Genomic DNA, 23,241 nt, shown 5'->3' on the forward strand with positions numbered 1-23,241 from the left:
ACAGTGGGTCAAGTCTAGGTTACTCTCAAATAGCAGCAGCACAAAGCGTTACCTCTCAGGAAAATAAAATAGGTACTGTTGTCAATGAGGAAACAAAAAAGGAAAGCAATATGCCAAATGACAACTTCAGCAAGTAAGTTACTTTTTTCCATCATCTTGCCCTCCTATTTGCTTGTGCACTTGAGGCCTTGGAGTCACAGTCCTAGAAAGGAAGGCCTCTGGCCTAATTTCCTCCCTTAGCATCAGATTGGGTTCTCCAGTCTAAACACTTACCCTTGCTTGTGGGCTGCAGCTTTTTGTCCTCTGGTTCTTGTTCCTGTAGGTGGCTCAGAATTTCCTTGAGGGTCTTCCCAATCTCCACAAAGGATGGGCGCAGTTTGGGGTCCATCTATAGATATCCACAGTAACCGTTAGCCCTGCCCCACATCTCTCCCATCCAAGGATAGCAGCTGAGTGTATTTCTGGCATCTCTGCAGTTAAGACGTTTTCTGAAGGCCTCGGGTTATGAGGAATATGCTACTGTTTTTACCCTTCCCGCAGGCCCCTTCGTGTGTGTGTGTCTTAATCCCTTTTAATGGCACAGAATCCTCCAAAAGTGGTTTATCCTATTTGAGTTCTGTTGCCTATGTATTTCTGGTAAGCGTCTGTGCAAAGTCCAGCTCCCTTTGGTCATAATGGGTAAGGAGCTCTATAGTAGTCTTTCTCATATATCTCAGGGCCAGCTAGAGCCACAGTTGAGTAATAAAACCTGACCAGAACTCCACCAACAACCAAGGCAAGGGGTGATGGGTCTACCCCTTAAGATTATGACTGGATAATACAAAGTAGGTTTTTGCTTTTTTTGTTGTTTTCTCTTGGCCCAAAGCTCTGAAGAAGCTGGCTAGGCCTGAAGGAGGACGTGTTGCTATCATGTACCCAGTGAAAATGAATCTCCTCCGAAGGCTAATTAACAGTCCTAACCAGGTGAAAGGGGTTCAGCCATCCCCTGATGAAAACAAGAGCAGGGAGCGGGAAGACACTCACATTACAGCAGTTGAAGGTGAGCTGCAGAAAGTCTGGAGGACAGTCTCCCACCATGTGCTGGAAAGCATCATAGTCCAACCCAAAGTTCTGTGGATGGGCATGGTGGGGAGGGTACAGGAACGTAGGTAGACAGTTCATTAATCTCCCCCCCCCCCATTCTGGCCTGCTTGCAGAGGCTGGGAGTTGCCTCTGAAAAGTAGCCACAAACTGAGTTCCAGCAAGTCCACCCCAAGGACAAGACAGTTCCTCAGCCCAGCCCCATCCCGTTGACCTTGATTCCTACACCTGCCACTCACCTCTGTGCGGGGAAGATAGTCCGGATCAGCCTGGATGCGGGCGATGATTTCGCAGAGGATGATACCATAAGAGAATACATCCGCCTGGTGGGTAGTCAGACCTTGGTTTCTCTCTCAATCGGGTGAGGGGAGTGTACCTGCCCCATGTCTAACAGCCTAGGTCCATTTGGTAGGCAGCTGCCAAGTAATCCTACTCTTGGCAGAAACAGTGTAGATCCTCCCCCTGAACATGAAGGGTGACCATGGATATTTCCTGCTAGGAGTGAATTCTAAGGAGAACTAGCCTCCAACTTACCTTTTCATTATAGGGCTCATCTCTGAGAACCTCTGGTGCCATCCAGAAAGGAGAGCCCACTACAGCCAGCTTCTCACTTCCCGTGCTGTGTGGGCAGATAAGGATAAAGAGCTTGCCGCTGCCTGCTACAATGGCATACTTGACCATCGGGAATTCTGTTCTAAGCATGGGACCAAACTAGGACTCGCTGTGTTTATTCAGGTTGAGTTGTGACCTCATCCTGGTCTTGGGAAAGAGGGGGGAATTTTAGCCCCCTCTTCAGGGACCCAAGCATCCATTAGGACTACTCACCTGACATCGGGGATCTTCTCAGCCAGGCCAAAGTCAGCCACCACTGCAGAGTAACCGTTCTCATCTTTCTTTATCAGGCAGTTCTAGGTTTCCCAAAAAAGGAAAGAGAATATGGCTTAGAAGTGGGGAATCAACCAGCTATAAAGTTTTCATCTACTCTTCCCTGCTCAGAGAACCTTGTCCTCTGCTTTTTGATGAACTGTGATGAGCCACATCCCCCTTTTTTTTTTCTTTCAAGAAATGGGGCCTGGTGCCATGTCATAGTAGGCTGACCTTAAACCTGTGGTGTCAACATCCCAAAATAGGTTCTGATTCAAGTCCAGGTTGTTTCACTTACTCTTTTTTTAAAGATTTATTTTATTTTTATTGCAAAGTCGGAGACACAGAGAGGAAGATGTTCCCTCTGATGATTCACTCCCCCCCACCAAGTGACCACAATGGCTGGAGCTGTGCCAATCTGAAGCCAGGAACCAGGAATGTCTTCTGGGTCTCCCACACAGGTGCAGGGTCCCAAGGCTTTGGGCCATCCTCCACTGCTTTCCCAGGCCACAAGCAGGGAGCTGGATAGGAAGCAGTTCTGCCGGGATTAGAACCAGCACCCATATGGCATCCCGGCATGTGCAAGGTGAGGACTTTAGCCTCTAGGCCACCATGCCGGGCCCTCAGATAAAAATAAATCTTAAAAAAACAGGTATGGTGACCACTTAAAAAGCAAGGATAAATATTTGGAACTTGAGGGCAACCCATTAAGATCCAGGACTGATTCATCTCACATGACTGACAGTCCCAGGCCAGACCTCTGTGGTCAACTTAAGAATGTGGTTCACCTAGCCCGGCATGGTGGCCTAGTGGCTAAAGTCCTCACCTTGAGTGCATGTGTCGGGATCCCGGGGCGCCGGTTTTAATCCTAACAGCCCCGCTTCCCATCCAGCTCCCTGCTTGTGACCTGGGAAAGCAGTCAAAGACGTCCCAAAGCCTTGGACCCTGCACCCACGTGGAAGACCCAGAAAAGGCTCTGGGCTCCTGGCTTCAGATCGGTTCAGCTCCAACCATTGTGGTCACTTGGGGAGTGAATCATCAGACGGAAGATCTTCCTCTGTCTGTCCTCTCTGTATCTTACTTTGCAATAAAAATAAATAAATCTTAATTTTTTTTTTGAAATTTTATTTGAAAGGCAGATTTACACAGAGAAGGAAAGACAGAGAGAGGAATCTTCCATCCTCTGGTTCACTCTCCAAATGGTCACAATGGCTGGAGTTGAGCTAATCTGTAGGCCAGGAGGCAGGAACTTCTTGTGGGTCTCCATATTGGTGCAGGGTCTCAAGGCTTTGGGCCATCCTCCACTGCTTTTCTAGGTCACAAACAGGCAGCTGGCTGGGAAGTGAAGCAGTCAAGACACGAACCAGCACCCATATGGGATGCATGTGCCACAGGCGGAGGCTTAGCCTACTACAATAGGGCACTGGCCCCAAGTAGCCATAATTTTAAGTTCCAGTAATGCCTCAACCAAGAAAAAAAAAAAAAAAAAAAAAAAAAAAACCTGTCCTCCTGGCATTTATAACCGAGGGGAGAAAGAATATCAGGCTCCTGGCTTTCCTTCCTTCTTCTTCAAATGCAGATACCCAATATTCACAACCGTCTTTGCCAAGTGATACAAGTATAGGACAAATGCCCAAGCTTAATACTTGTATTGTCCACACAATCACAGCCAACCTCCTCTCTGGCATTTGAGTTTATGGCTCTCAAGTGGCTGCATCCAAGTGGCTTCCTCCCTACCTCTCTGTCCCTGGTTCCCCTGTGCACATATTCTCATTCCAACTTTCTACAGAGTAACTTGACTTAGGAAACCTGAACAAGGTTTTGCCTGTTTTTGTCAGTGGGTTTTGCCTCTGTTCCAGTTCTCTCCACCTAAGACAACTTTATGTCTTTAAAGGCAAGCTACCTTTTCAGCCGAGTCTTCTCTAGTCCTCACCGTCATCTCTCCCTCTTAGTTCTTTTCAGCTCTTCCTCTATGCCACTTCCTCTTATGAATCTAGCAGAAAGCCTGAGCCTCACAGGAACATGTTCTGGTTGGGGCCTTCCTTCCTCACAGTATTAAATTCATTAGAGGAGCTGAGGATATGCTCACTAAACAAATACTGCCTCCAGAGAAAGGACAAACCTAAATGACCTGCAAATAAACACAAAGCAGCAACTAGTTCTCCCCCCAAAATAGCTACTTCCAAAATAGCCTTATGCTACTTGGGCTCAGGAGGCACTTCATCCCCCTACTCCCTTCCTCCAGAGAACAGAAAGCAGGGATGCTTGACTCACAGAAACATTCCTGGGGCCAGCAAGGCCCTATCTGACCCAAACCAGCCCGCCCTCCACTTTGCAACCTTAGTAATTTAGTTGCTGAGACATTATCGAGTAGCCTAGTGCTTACTCCACATCGAGTGCAACTTAATGTCTTCCTCTTGCCTTGGGGTGACCACACTGATCATCTCTGAGCCGAAAAGAACCTGTGATTTCATCACACCATCTACCCTGGACCCCAGATAGACAGTCTCTGGCTTCCAAGTGATACCGTCCTTGTACTTGTCCTGGCTTTGGCTCTCTCATCAGTCCTGCTGGCTCAGCACCCCATGGCTTCTCTGACTTTGTGAGAAGATGGGCCCTAAGCCAGCCTGGCTATTAAATAGCCCAAGCTCCAGATCTAAGGTACAGCCCAGGAGGCAGCAGAAGCTTCTATTTTGTCCTTTCTATCTCTCCCCTCCACCTCCTATTTCACCAACTCAGGCAGCTGCTTTCAGGGCTCAATCTGAAATCTTATGTAGTGTTTTTATTATAGAACTCAGAAACAATCCAATTAAAATCACCTTGCAAGCAGCAGGTATAGAAAAGAACATGACCACAAGGCACTGCCATTGTCAAAGCTGTCAGTTTGGGGACTGGTGCTGTGGCATAGGTGGTAAAGTCCTGGCCAGCAACATCAGTTTGAGTCCCAGCTGCTCCCAGTCCAGCTCCCTGCTAATGCATCTGGGAATGGCAGCAGAGGATGGCCCAAATGCTTGGGTCCCTGTACCCACGTGGAACACCTGATGACTCCTGGCTTAGGACTAGCCCAGCTCAAACTGCTGTGGCCATTTTTGGAGTGAACCAGACAGACTCTTCTCTTTCTCTTCCCCCCACCCCTGCCCATCACACTGCCTTTCAAATAATTTTTTTTAAAAAGTTGTTAGTTTCTGTCCCATATTTGCACTACAACGTGTCTAGGAACAATTAGGAAATAACCAAGGCAGAGGGCTAGTATTTTGGTGCAGCAGGTTAAGCCTGAAACACCAGCATCCCATGTAAGCACTGGTTCGAGTCCCAGCTGCTCCTCTTCTGATCCAGCTTCCTGCTAATACACCCAGGAAAGCAGAAAAAGATGGCTCAAACTCTTGGGCCCTGGCCACCCATGTAGCTAACTTGGATGGAGTTTCATGTTCCTGGTTTTGGCTTGTCCCAGCCCTGGCCAATCTAACCAACAGGAAGTAAACCAAAAGGATGGAAGATTTCTACACCTCTCTGAACTCCTCTCTCTTATTTCTCTGTAACTCTGCCCTTCAAGTAAAATAAATAAATCTTTGAAAGAAAGAAAAGAAATGACCAAGAGATGTTTAGCATCCTGCAATGTGGAGCAAGATGCCACGCCTAATGTGTTTAGAGTGTGACTATCACCTCCCATAAGGTTTCTCCATGGTCCTTAGCTAGGCACTGAAACTAGAGGGGAAAATCAAATACTGAAAGAAAAAAATCCTTAGAACTCTGCATGTGAGATGATACAAACATGGTAAGGAGCCCATAGGATTAGCTGTGATGGGGTTTCCCAACAACTCTTTTTTTTTTTATTTTTAATTCATTAATTACATTGTATTATGTGACACAGTTTCATAGGTTCCCAATAACTCTTAAGCCTACTATTAACAGGGCTAGAGTAATGAGATTTGACAAGCCATATTTGCTAGTTTTATTTCTTCATACTCAGTCCTCAATGGTTTTTGCTGAAAGAATTCTTAAGCATCTCAGTGAACTCCCAAGGTACTAAGTTCAACCCATAAAATGAGTCCTTACGGGCCCAGCAGCGTGGCCTAGCGGCTAAAGTCCTCGCCTTGAATGCCCCAGGATCCCATATGGGTGCTGGTTCTAATCCCGGCAGCTCCGCTTCCCATCCAGCTCCCTGCTTGTGGCCTGGGAAAGCAGTTGAGGACGGCCCAATGCATTGGGACACTGCACCCGCTTGGGAGACCCGGAGGAGGTTCCTGGTTCCCGGCATTGGATCGGCGTGCATCAGCCCATTGCAGCTCACTTGGGGAGTGAATCATCGGACGGAAAATCTTCCTCTCTGTCTCTCCTCCTCTGTGTATATCTGGCTGTAATAAAATGAATAAATCTTTTAAAAAAATGAGTCCTTAGATTATTTGATCTTTTTGTTTCTGACATGATTACACCCTTTAGTATTTTTACCTAGGATTCAGGAATCATGTAATATGGGGTATACTGAAAACAAGGCAATTATGTCCTGGAAGTAACAGATTAGCTAGCAAAGGCCAAGTGGAAGTTATTCCTATTCCTTTTCCTACTCCTCTTTTGTTTGTTTGCTCTAACTATTGGAGAGGGAGACAAAACTTATCCTTATTCATTCCCAAATGCCTGGGTTGAGTCAGACTGAGGCTGGGAACCACTATTTATTTGTTTATAGATTAACTTATTTTTGTTTGAAAAGGAGCTTTACAGAGCGAAGGAGAGGCAGAGGGAAAGATCTTCCATCCATTGGTTCACTCCCCAAATGGATGCAATGGCATTGCAGTGAGCTGAGCCAAAGCCAGGAGCCAGGAGCTTCTTCCGGGTCTCCCACATGGGTACAAGGTTCCAAGGTTTTGGGCCATCCTCTACTGCTTTCCCAGGCTATATGCAGGGAGCTGGATGGCAAGTGGAGCAGTCGGGACACACAAACTGGTGTCCATATGGGATGGTGGCATTTGCAGGTGGAGGATTTTGCCTATTGAGCCACTGTGCCAGGCCCTGAATCACAATTTCAATCCAGATCTCTCATGTGAGAGAAAGGGACTCAACTACTTGAGCCATTTCCACTTCCTCCTGAGGAACACCCTAGCAGCAAGCCTGAACTTGAAGCCAGAGCCTGGGCTCCAATCCAGACACTCCAGTATAGGATGTGGGTATCATAACTGCTAGGTAGTTCTAGTGTAGCTCGTTAAGCTGCCTCTTGGGAGGCCTGACCCACAGGACTGCCAGTTCAAGCACCAGCTACTCTGTTTCTAATGCAGCTTCCTGTTAATGCATCGTGGGAGGCAGCAGATTAGACTCAATTGCTTAGACCTGGATCATCCACAGGAGAGACTCAGATGGGATTCTGCTACTAGCTTAAGCCTGGCCTAGCCTTAGCTGTTTCAAGCGTTTGGGGATTGAACCAGTGGTTCAAGAGGAATAGATTGAAAAATTTCCCACTGAGGACTGCTATGCCATGGCAGGAATATTGAAATCTCATTAAGGCAGTAGAGGCCAGAGCTGTGCACAAGGCAGCATTATTTATACAGGCAATATAAGACCCTTCATTTGGAGCTGGCACAATAGTATAGCAGGTAAAGCCATACCTAATGCTGGCAACCTATATGGGCACTGGTTCGAGTCCTGGCAGCTCCACTTTCAATCTAGCTCCCTGACACTGCACCTGGGAAAGCAGTAGAAAATGGCCCAAATGCTACTCTCATGGAAGAATCAGAAGCTCCTGGCACTTGGCTTTGAACTGGCTCAGCTCTTGACACTACAATCATTTGGGGAGTGAACCTGTATATGAAAGATTCTCTCTCTGATTCCTCCCCTTTCTCTTTCTCACTCTGACATTAAAATAGATGAATAGACCTTTCCCCAAAAAAGGATCTTTCATTTGGGATCCCTTTCCCTACCTCCAATGTTGGTTAATCCCAGGGCATCTACACAATGGTGGTATTTCTCATCCCACTTGGAAGTGGCCACAGAATAGACTTTGTGGCTGCAGAGTACAAAATACGAAGCTTACACCCACTGTGGCATTCTGAAGGAACCAGACCCATTTTTAGGCTGTATGGAATACAAGATCCATTATGAAGAGGCTGGATGTGATTTAACTTAGGTAGCCTTGCCTGGAAATAAGCAGTAGACAAGAGAGGCTCAGTCAGATTTCCCTGAGGCAAGAAGTGACCTTTTGAGGTTTCCAAAGCAGCCTAGGCACCACTGCTGCCTTGCTGCAGCTCCACTGTGTCCTCACCCTTATTATCCGTTGCCCTGTAACAGAGTGACTGATTTGTTTGTCTCTTCAAGGGCAGGGAATGATACCATTCATTTCTGTGTCTCTAACCTCACACAAGGACACAGAAGGAGAATGGATGAAGTTTGTTAAGCCCCAAGTTTGAGTGAATGACTGAAGCAAACAGGATTCTTTCAATAGCATGTATCAAATGCACACACTGACTGAGCTGAGAAGCGATACAAAAGGGTGACCATGGGTGTATTTCCTGGAAACCTAGACAAATTCCCTGGAACTGTGCCAAGTAGACACCTGAGAGAAATTGCTCAGTTGTCCTGGAACAGTCACATAGTCAGTATTAACACTGAGTCAAACTGCCTGAGGGGAGAAATGCAAATCCATTTGACAGTTTTAGCTCTAAGCTAAAGCTGTTTCTGCCACAACACACAAAGCTTTCAATGTGCTATCATCACCTGTTTTCCCTCAAGCCCAACAAACTGTCTCCATAAACCCATGTAAGATCAGTCAGGTGAGTCTATATCTATATCTCAAGACAGGCCAGAGGGGCTTTTTAAGTGTTTATTTTATTTGAAAAGCAGTGGTAGGTAGGTAGGTAGATACTGACTGGTGTAAGATGTGGGCACCTTCATCACTTAACCACTGTGCTTGAGCAGAGCAGAAACTGAACTACTCCCTTAAATGCCTCATGGAATGCTCCAGTCCAGTCTCTTGGAAGATTATCTGTTTTGTTGTGATGTGCCCACCTCTTGCCTTCAGTGCCACTTTGTGATCCCATACCTTTGCCTTGGGGCTCTTGTGTAATGACCTATTCAAATATCTGTCCCCTCAATAAAACCAAAAGTCATGGAGGGTACAAATTGGGTTCCAGTCATTTCTGTGTTCTCTGTGTCCTATAGTGATACAGTATGAATGATTCCCAGAAACTGCTGAGGGTTCCCATTGTGAAAGATTAATTCCTAGGGCTGGCACCGTGGTGTAGCAGGTTATGTAGAGCATCACATATGGGTACTAATTCAAGTCCCAGTTGCTCCACTTGTACTTCCAACTCAGCTTCCTGTCAAAGGCCTGGGATGGCAGTAAAGGTTGGGCCTTTGCTCCCATGTTTTAGACATGGGAGAAGCTCCTGGATCCTGACTTCAGACTGACCCAGTGCAGCTGTTGTGGCCATCTGGAGAGTGAACCAACATATGGAAGATCTCTTTGTCTCTCTCTCTCTGTCTCTGTAAATCTGCCTTTCAGATAAAAACAAATAAGTCTTAATGGAAAAAAAAAAAAACTTTCAGGAAGCCATTCTCTACATCAATCCAGCATTCAGCTTTGTTTGTAATTTATGCTCCTTTCACTCTAAAAATTAACATTTACTGTTTATAGTTGTATAGCACAGTCTAAGACCATAATTAGGCTTTTCACTGGTGGAATTACCAGGATGGCTTTTCTAGGATTAACAACCATGAGCAACAATTAGATCACAGTGCATACTCATCCTTCCATGGTTACCAGAGAAGAGAGTGGTACTTTTCTGATGCTGGACAGTAATGGTGCGCTCTCATTACCCTAGGAGCCAAGACCTTTATACAGTTATACTAGTTACTACTAGAACTAGCGGTAGAAGCCTGTTTGTGGTCACTGTCACTTCTTCATGAAGCATGCCAAATGAGTATTTTTAAAACCACACTATTCCCCATTTCCTCCTCAGTAAATTCTTAGCATTTCTACTGGAGAAATCCATTTCAGACTGCTTCTTAGAGGTAATTACAAAACTAAACAGCTATCTCTGAGAGACTCACTCTTAGAGCAGTTATTCCAGTAAGCACTGACAGGTGATTCCTACAAAGACAGTGCCACCATCTTCAAGAGGCATGCTAGTAGGAAAGAATGGCTGCTTTTGCCTCTACCATGGGCTCATGATCATTTGGAAAAAGGCATATGCTTCTCTCTGTCCTGGTTTATCCATCTGTAAACCCTTCCACTACTCTGATATGAGAAGCCTGAATTGACCACTGCTGGGAGGTCAAGGACAGGATCTACTTTATGGACTGTGAACACTGAGGTTCTAAGGCCACAGAAGTCATCTAGTGATGACAATCCTGGAGCCGAGATCCAAAATCTGATTCTGAGCAAATGCTTTGGCCTCTGTGCTATCAAGCCCATTCTGTGAAATAAGGCCAGGAGGCCCCTATTCTGACAGATGCCAGGCTAGGTGGGAGACATGGACACAAAACAAAAAATGAGTGTATGCTGCTAAATGTGAATTAATCTGATGTTATCCTTAGGGAAATAAAACTCGGACCCAAGGTTGACAATGAACAGGTACTTTGAAAACCTCAAGGCCTTCTACTTTATCCCCTTTGCCTTATTACTCCACCGGGATACCTCTCATTCTGTGCTCACTGTCCTAGGTAGTGCTGCTTCAGGTCAGGAAATGCTGCTGAATTCCTGCAACACAGTTACTAGGAGGCTGGAATATGCAGATAAAACTTTACCAGAAAAAGCTCAGAGATGATATAAGTACAACAAATACAGATGGTATCTCAAATGGGGTTGTCTGCTTTATAAAATTCACTTGTTTGGGGTCAGCATTGTGGTGCAGAAGGTAAAAGCACCATTTACAATGCCAGCATCCCATTTGGATTCTGGTTGGAGTCCCAACTCCATTTTTAAAAATATTTATTTTATTTTTATTGCAAAGTCAGATATACAGAGAGGAGGAGAGACAGAGAGGAAGATCTTCCATCCGATGATTCACTCCCCAAGTGACCGCAGTGGCCGGTGCTGCACCGATCCAGAGCCAGGGGCCAGGAACTTCCTCTAGGTCTCCCACGCACATGCTGGTCCCAAGGCTTTGGCCCATCCTCGACTGCTTTCCCAGGCCACAAGCAGGGAGCTGGATGGGAAGTGGGGATGCCGGGATTAGCACTGGTGCCCATATGGGATCCCAGAGCATTCACGACTTCAGCCAATAGGCCACTGCGCTGGGCCCAACAGCTCCACTTTTGATTCAGTTCCCTGGTAATGTATCTTGGAAAGCAGTAGAAGATGGCCCAAGTGCTTGTGCCCTTACCCCCCATACGGGGGACCTGGAGGAATCTCTTGGTTTCTGGCTTTTGTCCAGCCTAGCTCTGGCAGTTGCAGCCATTTGGGGAGTAGACCAGCAAACAGATCTCTGTCTCAGTCTCTCTCTCTCTGTAACTCTAACATTCAAATAAATAAATCTTGAAAAAAAAAAAGATTCACTTGTTTGTCTTCAACTTGAGAACCCCTTATAGTACATTTCCTACATTCCTCTAGAACTTGCAAAAAATAATTTTTCTCACCACCTGGAAGTATCCTCAATACCCAATGCATGTCAGAAATACAAGGAGTTCTTTGTTTCTAGTCTCAAACCATTGACTCTGGAAACACGTCCAATTCCACCATCATAAGGAAAAGCAAAGGACAGTGGTCTTACCCTGTATTACTGAAAAGTCAGCCATTTTTACAGTGCGCCATTACAAGCTCAAATACTAACTAGCAAAGTGCTTTGAGGGACATGGAATAAATTTGAAAAGTTCCTAGAGAATGAGAAATCTTTCCTCCAAGGACCCAAGAGTGATATCCCCTGTTCTGAAAACCTATAGTTTGTGTTGCCAAACACTCCATTATAAAATGCTGTGTACCATTTTTAAATTATTTCCAAACAAGATTCGAAGTACATGTAAAAACTCTCCTTTCCTTTTTGTTTTTAAAGATTTATTTGTTTTTATTGGAAAGGCAGATCAGATTTATGGGGAGGCGGAAACAGAGAATGAGCTTCTATCCATTGGTTCAGTCCCCAAAGGCTACAATGGCTGGAACTGAGCCAATCTGAAGCCAGGAGCCAGAAGCTTCTTCCAGTTCTCTCATGTAGGCACAGGACCCAAAGCTTTGGGCAATCCTCTACTGTTTTTCCAGGCCACAGGTAGAGAGCTGGATGGGAAGCGGAGCAGCCAGGACACAAACTGGCACACATATGGGGTCTTAGTGCTCACAAGGTGAGGATTTAGCCAGTTGAGCCATTACACTGGGCCCTCTGCTTTGCTAATATTCCTTCATCCGTGGATCCAGGAGTGGGAGATACTCATGTCGACGAAGCAGAAATAAATATATGATTGATGGATAATTTGTCACAAGTTCCCTAACCCCTAGAAGAAATGGTACTTTCTGAGTAGGAAGCAAAGATTTGATTTTGGCTGGATGGAAGCTTGAAATGAGTTGATATGACCACACCTACTTCCCTGGAACCAGTGCAGTTTTCATTGACTTGATTTTCTAAGACATTTTGAGGGAAGAAGAAATGGCTAATGAAAGGATAAGATGCCATTGTCTAGTGTCCAATTGACCAACTAATCAAGTCTTTCAACTCCCAACATAGATAATGGATTCATCACCACTAGTTTTCAGCTTGTTCTCACCCAGTTCCAGTCTTGACAGTCCCGGTCTTCTTCAAGAACAGTGTAGCTGACTACAAATAGCTCTACTACACTAGGACCCTACAATCACCTCCTCAAAGCTATTTCCTGAGTAAGAGTTTACAGACAAATAGCCAGGGTCCCATAGAGGCAACACTCTAGAATTAAAGACCAGAATCATTCCATAGTGACACAATCAATCTTCTACCTATTGGCTCATTCCCCCAAGTGGCTACAAGGGTCAGGGCTGGACCAGGTCAAAACCAGGAGTCTGGAACTCTATTCCATCTGGCCTCCCACCTGGTGGCAGGGGTCCAAGTACTAAGACCATTTTTTGCTATCTTTCGACATGCATTATCAGGGATTCAGATCAGAAATGGAGCAGCTGGGACTGAAACCAGAGCTCTAATATGGGAAGCCAGCACGCCACAGGCTGTGTCTTAACTTGCTGCACCACATGCCAGCACCTCCTTTGCTAACTTCTTATAACCAGATCTATTCCCTTTCATCTAACACTAAAGAGTATAGGAGTATGTATGCATGCATGCAAATGTGTTCAGAGTCAGGAATAAAATGACAGCTTTGGGGGGAAGGTACAGAACTTCCATACATTTCTCTAGACGGTTTTAATTCAACTCTTGGGCAAAAGTCACATAGGATATGTTTGGTGGTCTTATGGCCCTCCCATTAATGATCTAAAAGTACTATTTATATAAGTCTCCTCACAGTAGTATCTTAGGCCACTTGGCCTGAGGTGCCTGCTTTGAAGCAAGGCCAACTTCCACTGAAAGCAACTGTTTTCTAACCTGGTCACACAGCAATTTGGACAGTAAGAGAATACTACAGAGACCAGCTGATGCCAAAGGGGCACTGGCAGGGTGACAGAAACTCAATCACACAGATAGAAAATGGGTCAGTACATTGTGGCCCTCAAAACCTCCACTCATGTGGCTAAAAATCACTGAGTTCCTCATCTTTGCAAATGTCTTAACTGCCCTCATGCCATCTGCTCCTGCAACACACACTCAGAAGACTGAGATTAAACAAGAAGGCCCTCAATATTCACATGTTTTCTGACTTGACACTGAAAGGCTTCTGCTCCGAGATGATACAGGCTCTCTAAGGACTCATTATATAGAATAATGAGTTCTATGTGACTAAATGTTAACTTTATAACAAGTCTCTGTATTTCTAAACTGGTCAATGATTAGGTTTTCTAACACAGCTTTTTTTTTGGAAAAGAGGTCGGTGTCTCTCAGAGTTGTGAATGTAAACCCTTCATACCTTGGATGTGAGGTCCCGATGAAAAATGCCTTTGAAGTGAAGGTAGCTGAGGCCCACTGCTATGTCATAGGCTAGTTTCACCCTCACAGTCCAGGGCAAATGCAGGTTACTGTCTAGCAACTGTTCCAGGTTCCCAGAGTTGATATACTGCAAAACAGAAGGAAAACCCTGCTACCATTTATCAGAAAGATTGAAGTTGGTGGCCAAACCACTAAACAGCAAACACCTAGAAGAGAGGGACTGGTGAGGATGGTTATTTTCAACTTTGTGGGAGTTTATTCTGCATCCAAGTACTATTACAGTTCTGTAGAAGATATTTTCTCTGAGGACATCGTAATTTATTAAGGGACATAGACAAATAATATCATGTAGCAAAGACTAAAATATGGGCAGGTAGGGCAGCACTGTGCCACACTGAGGACTTTGGTCTGAGCAAATCAGAGAAAGCTGTGTAGAGGAAACAAGGAGCGGGCAAGTGGAGCTGGGTGGCAGGAAAGGACAGTCTGCACACAGTGAGCAGTATATACAAAGTGACAGGTTAAGCTGCATTTGGGGAATCTACCCCATATGATCAGATTCTTGTATAGGAGAGTCAAGAAGTGACACTAATATGCTTTTGCTAAAAAGTATGAATTTTATCCTTCCTAGAGGGATCATGAAGTATTTTTTAAGATGTATTTATTTTTATTGGAAAGGCAGATATACAGAGGGGAGACAGAGAAAGATCTTCGGTCCACTGGTTCACTCCCCAAATGGCCGCAAGCCAATCTGAAGCCAGGAACCAAGAGCCTCTTCTTGGCTATTTATAGTATCACTTCCTTCTATTCATTGTATCACTTGCAAAAATACTCTTTTATTTACAAAAGAAACATAGCCATGTTGCTCCACTGTTAAAAATACTTCATGGGGCCCAGTGTGATACCCTAGTGGCTAAAGTCCTAACCTTGCATGCATCAGGATCCCATATGAGTGCCAGTTCATGTTCTGACTCCATTTCCCATCCAGCTCCCTGCTTGTGCCCTGGTAAGCAGCAGAGGATGGCCCAAAGCCTTGGGATTCTGCACCTGTGTGGGAGACCCAGAAGAAGCTCCCGGCTCCTGGCTTTGGATTGGCTCAGCTCTGGCCTTTGCAGCCATTTGGGAAGTGAACCTGTGGATGGAAAAATCCTTCTCTCTGTATCTTTTTCTCTGTATATCTGACTTTCCAATAAAAATAAATAAATCTTTAAAAAGGAAGAAATTCCTAAAAAGGAAACAGCCAACAGTATTAAATGCTACAAGTAAGATGGGCCTGAAAGGGGGTCATTGAATTTGCAACTAGGAAGTACTGCCAAGTAGTTTCAGTAAAGTGGTTAAGATCAGATTTAGACTGAAGTGAACTAAGTGAGCAGAAAATAAGGTCAGGAAAGCACTATATGAACATCTACCTTTTCAAAAAATTTGATTTCTCTTTATTCCTATGTACACATAAAGGGTTGCTTTGCCTCTTGTTTTTCAGAGTGAATATGCATTTTATATTAAAAAAATAATAGCAGCTAATTAAAAAAAATTATTTTTGGGCCAGCATTGTGGTGTAGCATGTAAAGCCACTGTCTGTGATGCCAGCATCCATATGGGTTCCAGTTTCAGACCCAGTTCTACACTTCCAATTCAGATCCTTGTCAATGAACTTAGGAAAGCAGCAGAGGATGTCTCAAGTGCTAGGGCCCCTGCTACCCATGTGGGAAACCCAAAAGAAGCTCTGGGCTCCTCAAGCCATCGTGGTCATTTGGCGAGTTGACCAGTAAATGCAAAATACCTCTCTCTATGTGTCTTTCCTCATGTCAATTCAACTCCGCCTTTCAAATACTAAACAAAAAGGTTTTAAATTTTTTATTTTAATTTTATTTGGTACACACAACAGTGAGAGAGAAGAGAAGAGAAGAGAAGAGAAGAGAAGAGAAGAGAAGAGAAGAGAAGAGAGAAGAGAAGAGAAGAGAAGAGAAGAGAAGAGAAGAGAAGAGAAGAGAAGAGAAGAGAAGATTATATTTCATTTGCTGGTTAGCTCCCAAAATGCCACAATAAGCCATAGCTGAGCCAAATTGAAGCCAAGAGTCCAGAACTCCACCCGGGTCTCCTACACAGGTAGCAGTGACCCAGGTAATTGAGCCATCATCTGCTGCTACCCAGGATGAGGAATACAGGAATGCCAAGTAGAGACATAATAGCCAAACATGCACCCCAGCAGCTAATATTTACATGTGCTTACACTGTGCCAGGCTCTCTTTATTCTTTTTTTTTAATCTTTTTAAAAGATTTATTTTATTTTTTTATTGCAAAGTCAGATATACAGAGAGGAGGAGAGACAGAGAGGAAGATCTTCCGTCCGATGATTCACTCCCCTAATGACCACAATGGCCGGTGCTACGCCAATCCAAAGCCAGGATCCAGGAACCTCTTCCGGGTCTCCCACGCGGGTGCAGGGTCCCAATGCTTTGGGCCATCCTCCACTGCTTTCCCAGGCCACAGGCAGGGAGCTGGATGGGAAGTGGAGCTGCCGGGATTAGAACCTGGCCCATATGGGATCCCGGCGCATTCAAGGCAAAGACCTTAGTCACTAGGCCACGCCGCTGGGCCCAGCTCTCTTAATTTTTTTTTTCTTTAATTAATTACATTGCATTATGTGACACTGTTTCATAGGCTCTGAATTCCCCCAAACCCTCACAATACCCTCCCCCCATGGTGGATTCCTCCAAGTTGGTACAGCATTACAGTTCAAATTCAGTCAAGATTCTTTCATAGCAAGCATAGAGTCCAGCATCTTACTGTCCAGATAAATTCAATGGTTTCTTGGGGAGACCATCTCTGGTCTGAAAGCAAAGCTGGCAGAATATCATCCTGATCAATTAAAATCCACAACATAACATCAACAACAATTTACAACATTATGGAATTAATTGACATGATATTGAGTAACAAATATGTCAAAAAATGCAAGTTCTTAACCACATCCTGTGATTACTCCATTGACATTTCAATTTTAGTTTATACACAGAAACGGCTGCTATACACCTTAAAATGGCTCTAGGGTACTATTCAGCTCTCTTTGTTCTAAGTGGTCATATGAGAATGCACACACACACACACACAAGACATACATATAAGGATGCCTAACTACATATTCTTATATATACATATAGATATGCATATACATATAGAATATAAGAATACATGAGATTCTGTATGTGTGCACAGAACACATAAGACAATGTACTTACATATTCTATATTTATTCTTCTATATTTAATATTCTGACATGTATATTCTCTCATATATATGCATAGTTTCTTCTACATATGTATATACTCTCTTATCTGTATCTGCACAATAATTAGCCCTATGGGGTTAACTGGGCCATTACTTTCAGTTTACAGAATGCATTTAGAGGTTAAGCAACTTGCTCAAGGTTACTCAATTATTAAGTGGCAGACAAGGCAATCTGGCTACAGAGTCCATATTCTTAATCATTACATTGTACTGGAGAGGCAGAAATGGCACTCTATTTTTTATTTATTTATTTTATTATTTATTTATATTTGAATGGCATAGTTACAGAGAGAGGACACACACAGACAAATTCCTTCCACTGGTTCACTTCCAAAATGGCCACGACGGCCAGATCTGAGCTGATCTGAAGCCAGCAACCAGGAACTTCATCCAGGTCTCCCACATGGGTGGCATTGGCCTAAGCACTTGGACACATTAGCAGGCAACTGGATTGGAAGTGGAGCAGCTGGGGACTTGAACAGATGACCATATGGAATGCTAGCACTACAGGCAGGAGATTAGCCTGATGTGCCAAGGCACTAGTCCCGGAGATAGCTCTTTTGACTCACAGAGCCTCACATAGAATAGGAATTCAAAATGAATTTACTCAAATCCTGCATGATGCATTATAACTCTTGTCCTTTCAAGGGGGAAAGGAAGTGTAAATTACTCTAAGTCTAAAATTCATTCCTTAATAGTTTTAGAGTGATATAGAATTTGCAAAATACTAAGGAATCTAACAAGGTAAGGGACAAGAGAGCTAAACGCTTGCCCACTTTTGCCAACTACATGACATTTAATTTGGGAAATGTCAAGTAATGTGGCTACATATGCTTCAGCTTCTTCATTTATAAATGGGGATGACGATCCTTACTCTGCTTAATTTATAATGTTATTATGGATATAATAAAAATATGAAAGCACTTAGAAAAAATTTCAATGCCCCCTAAAAGATCACTTCTGATGTGGTAACATATGCACCAAAATAACCAGTTGAGGGCAGCACCACACAGCACTTCAGATCCATGGATAAAGTGGATCAGGTTTGGCAAGGCACAGAGCATAGCAGAAAACACACCTTGTACCTTCTCAAAAAGGAAACCTGTTGATCTGCTTTATCCTGTTTGATAATCCATCTCTGCAAATCTCAAAATAAGACATAATGATAGCACTAGTACAGTGCCTTCTCTTTGTGCTAGTTAAAATCTCCCCAGTGTGCCTATTTGCTGAAATGAAAGTGACCTTGAAAACTCTGAGGTTTATGAGGGCAATGAAGCTGACATTTAAACATACAGGCAAATTCCTTTAGTTCTGAAAGTCAAAAGGTCTCAAAGAGGTGCTGGGTCACTTATTTGGCATGGTGACACTGTGACATATAAAGCCTGTCTTCATAAGCAACTCAGGTTTCCCAACTGAGTGCCAGAAAGAGGAGATTATGATGAAAAGACTATACAATACATGCCGCAGACCAGGGCTCTTGGTGCTGGTTCAGAAAAACACCTTTACTCTGTTTTCTTCTTTCTGTCTTTTGGTAGCTTTTATAGTATTTTCATTACTTAAAAAAAAAATGCTCATTTACTTACCATCTGGTTCAGCAGCCCAAATGCCCACAACAGTAATGGCTGGGCGAATTGAACCTAGGAGCACAGAACTGTACCCAGCTTGTCCATGTGGGTGGCAGGTGCCCTAGTACTCAGGTGATCATTTGTGGCCCCACCCCGGGATGCATAACAGGAAGCTAGATCAGAATTAATGTATCCAGGACTTCAATATGGAATGCTAGTGCCCCAAGCAGCAGTCTGTGCCACAGTACCTGCCCTCAAACACTTACTCTGTTCAGCCATGTCTCTGAAAACCTGAGAAATGCACAGACCACGTCAGAGGCTAGACAGCTACAGAGAAAGGTGAGAGAAGATGAGGAATTTTCTGGCTTTCCACACAAGGAGGAAAAGGCACAAGCCAGAACCAGAGAAGAAAACCAAATGGAGTTTCCTTTTAGAAGCCATTTCCCTTGCCTGCCTTTGGTGAATGTACTTGTAGGGCTGATAAGACTGAGCCCTCAGAAACCACAGCTTCTCAGTGTCTCAAGACCTTCGCATGTAAGAGGCAAGAAGTTATGAGACCTGCCAACAAGGAAGACTTCTAAGTTGCTACACTCTGTGCTCATTAGCAGGAACATTCACTTCCTCATAAGCAACTGCCAGGGCCGACCCAGCTGTGGGGCCTCTGAACAAATCCCTCTGCGGGAAGCAGCAGCAAGAGCAACTGCACCAGCATGGTCAGCTTTTCCCTGATGGGAGTAACAGCGGCTTAGCTTTCAAGGTGCTTTTTTTTTTTCTAGTCTGTTCCCTTAGCCACCCCTATGAAAACAACATAAGGCAATGACAACATATTTAAATAACAGTAGAGACATTTAAACATTTTTACTATTAATTTGAAGTTTCAAGTTTAGAAATATGTATCAGTCAAATGTATCAGAGCAAACCTTGTCAGTAATTATTACCTATACAAACATTAACTTTATCTATGTCAAAGCTTTCCTCCTTTCCTCCTGGTCTAATAAAACAGTGTAGCAGAGCTTCTTCTGTTTCATTTGTGTTTGATGCTTGATGTTGTTACAGATATACTCTTTCTTCGGAAGGTACTCTTAAAAAAAAAAGTGCTGGTAACTAGTGATATTGTGTAAATAAACCTTTATTACTAAAATGGAAGAAACATACACCAATGTCTTTTTTAACAAATCACCAGAAAACAAATAAGTGGACAGTTTCTGCCAACATTTAGTGAATACTGCTCCTCTTAAGTGCCACTACCAAAGAAAGTTAAGTCCCTCTCTGTTCACATCAACACTACATTCCTCAGTATTTAAACAATGCTGACACATAGTACATATGGGTCTACAAAGATAGATAGCACTTTGTTCCTTAAAGTAGTTCAGTAGAAGTCACATATGTAAACAAAGAACCCCAATAACCCTGCGGCAGAGAGGTGGACATGGAAACTACAGGAAATAGACACTAATACTTAGGGAGTTTCAAAGATTTTAGAGAGGAACATCTCAGTTGGATCCTAAAGGATAGTTGGAGTTGTTGCTTGGGACTAAATGTTTTGTCTCCCCAAAATGTATATTTTGGGGGTTGACACAATGGTTCTACAGGCTAATCCTTCTCACCTTGTGGTGCTAACATCCCATTTGGACACAGGTTTGAGTCCTGTTGCTCCACTTCAGATCCAGTTCCATGCCTGTGGCCTGAGAAAGCAGTGGAAGATGGCCCAGATCCTTGGGCTCCTGCTTCCAAGTGGAAAACTCAGAAGAATTTGGATTTCAACCAGCCCAGCTCTGGCTGTTGTAGTCATTTGGGCAGTGAACCAGTGAATGGAAGATTCTCTTTCTCTCTCTCCTCTCTGTAAATCTGCCTTTCAAATGAAATCAATAAATCTTTTTTTTTTTTAATTGTATTTGGAAGCCTAATGCCCAATGCGATGGTGTTAGGGGATGGGGCCTTTGGCTCTCATGATCTAAGGACCTTTCAAAGGTCCCTCTTCAATTGGGATTAGTGCTATTATCAAAAGCCCACAGCTTTCCATAAGAAAATAGCATTGGGGAAGGTACTGTGGTATAGCAATTTAAGCTACTGCCTATAAATCCCACACCCCATGGGTTGTAGGCACTGGTTTGAATCTCTACTTCAAATTCATCTCCCTGACAATGGCCTGGGAAAGCAGTGGAGGATGGCCCAAAGCCTTGGATCCCTGCACCCACAAGGGAGACCAGATGAAACTCCCGTCTCCAGCTTTGGATCAGATCAGTTCCAACTATTGTAACCATCTAGGGAGTGAAGCAGTGGGTAGAAGATCTCTCTTTGTCTCTCCTTATCTCTCTACAACTCTGCCTTTTAAAATAAAATAAAGCAAAACAATATGGCAGTTCTTTTAAAAATTAACTATAGAATTACTATATGATCCAGCAGTTTTACTTTAGAGTATACACTCAAAAGAACTGAGAGCAGGATCCCAAAGGGATATTCATAATTTACGTTCATAGCAGCATTATTCTCAATAGCTAAAATATGGAAGTAACCCAAATATCACCAGATAAATGAATAAGCAAAATGTATTTTATACATACAATGGAATGTTATTGAATCTTTACAAAAGAAAAGAAACACCGAAATCTGCTACAATCTAAAATAATCTTAAAGGTCATTAAGCTAAGTGAAACAAGTCAGTCACCAAAAAAGGTCAAATACTGTATGATTGTACTTATATGGGTACTTAGAAAGTCAAAATCATAGACACAGAGAGTAGAAGTATGATTTCCAAGGACTGGGGGGGGGGAAGGAACTAGAGAGATGTTATTTAATGTGCCTAGAGTTTCACTTTTACAGGACAAAAAATTACAAAGAAAGGTGGTGATGATGGCTGCATAGCATTATGAAAGTAAATTTAAAACAGTTAGGGTGATAAATTTGCTATTTGTATTTTGCCACAAGATGGAGAGAAAACTAGAAACAAAGACCTTGAAGCACTTCAGTCCTCTCACTGTGTAAGAACATAGTGAAAAGATGGTTATCTCTGAATCCAAAAATGGGCTCTCATCAGAGAAGTCAGTCAGTGCCTTGATCTTGAACATCCGAGACTCTAGAACTATTTGTTGTCATTTCAAAGCCACCCAGTCTAAGGCATTTTGTTACAGCACTCCAGACAAATTAGAAGTTGTTTAGGCTAGAGTGAGTAAGGTCTTAACTCATATCATTTACTGGGTACTGTATTAGGCACAGCATGCAAAAATGCCCATACAGAATTCCGGAGTAGATCAAGGCAATATTTACTTCTCCCTGAGATAATATTTACTATCGCCAGCACTCTTGCTCCCAGTTCTTGCTGGTTCTAGTCAGTAAGACTATCAGCCTTGCCTAGTCAGAATAATAAGACAAAATAATACCATGTTTTTTAAACATTAAATTATCAACATACTGTTACCTCAGTCAAACAATCTTACCTCTGAACAATGACTCAAAGACAACCACAGAGAGTGTCTGAAGAAAATACCAAATATTCTCTTTAAAAATGGTCACAACAAATGGAGCTGAGCTGATCCAAAGCCAGGATCCAGGAACCTCTTCCGGGTCTCCCACATGGGTGCAGGGTCCCTAGGCTTTGGGCCATCCTCTATTGCTCTCAAGCAGAAAGCTAGATAGGAAGTGGAGCAGCCAGGACATGTGAACCAGTGCCCATATGAGATGCCGGTGCTTAGAGGTGGAGGACTAGCCCGTTAGCCAATATGCTAACTCCTATTACTAGTTTTCTAATTCTTCTTGTCCCCTTTTGCATTTTGGAAAAATTTAGCCCTCATTCCAATCCATTTACCATAGAACCAGGATTATCCTTCCAAAATGCTAACCAGAAAGCACTCTTCAGTTAAAATTATTTCATTATGCTCAGTTACTCTTAAAGAAATTCTACAGTCCTTGGCCATAGTATATAAAATCTTTCACTCCTGCTGATAAGATTAGATCACCACTTGCTTGCACATCTGTACACATTGCTAGTTCCTTGACCTGGAACACCCTCACACCACATAAACATTTGGCTAGCATTCACTCATTGCTGAGGATTCACTATTATTGTATGTCAACCAATAGACAGGGCTAGGGGTAAGAAAGGAACACAGGACCCGGCACAATGGCCTACTGGATAAACCCTCGCCTTGCACGCACCAGGATCCCATATGGGCACCTGTTTGTATCCTGGATGCTCCACTTCCGATCCAGCTCCCTGCTTGTGGCCTGGGAAAAGCAGTCAAGGACGGCCCAAAGCCTTGGAACCTGCACCCATGAGGGAGACCACGAAGAAGTTCCAGGCTCCCAACTTCAAATCGGCTCAGCTCCAGCCATTGTGGCTTCTTGGGAGTGAACCAGCAAATGGAAGATCTTTCTGTTTCTCCTGTCTGTATATCTACCTTTCCAATAAAAATGAATATTTCAAAAAGAAATACAAAGAGAAGAAAGTATAACGATTAGTAATTATC

The 23,241-nt window shown here is 43.6% G+C and overlaps 1 protein-coding gene across 2 annotated transcripts in view; it reads right to left on the reverse strand.

The window, feature by feature from the left end:
• The window catches only part of TESK2 (testis associated actin remodelling kinase 2), a 114,299-nt gene that overhangs the window by 1,630 nt on the left and 89,428 nt on the right, over positions 1-23,241 (reverse strand). The window contains exons 5-10 of one of the 2 annotated variants that reach the window (XM_004598935.3): positions 13,906-14,052; positions 1,906-1,988; positions 1,615-1,699; positions 1,320-1,403; positions 1,024-1,110; positions 274-388 (exon numbers count right to left, since the gene is read on the reverse strand). In XM_004598935.3, the coding sequence (XP_004598992.1) occupies positions 274-388; positions 1,024-1,110; positions 1,320-1,403; positions 1,615-1,699; positions 1,906-1,988; positions 13,906-14,052 (601 nt within the window). Of the gene's footprint in view, positions 1-273; positions 389-1,023; positions 1,111-1,319; positions 1,404-1,614; positions 1,700-1,905; positions 1,989-13,905; positions 14,074-23,241 lie in introns of both variants that reach the window. The other variant, XM_058680415.1, reaches the window with a different exon arrangement.

The sequence above is a fragment of the Ochotona princeps genome, chromosome 2 (genome assembly GCF_030435755.1).
Source record: "Ochotona princeps isolate mOchPri1 chromosome 2, mOchPri1.hap1, whole genome shotgun sequence".
Lineage (NCBI taxonomy): Eukaryota > Metazoa > Chordata > Mammalia > Lagomorpha > Ochotonidae > Ochotona > Ochotona princeps.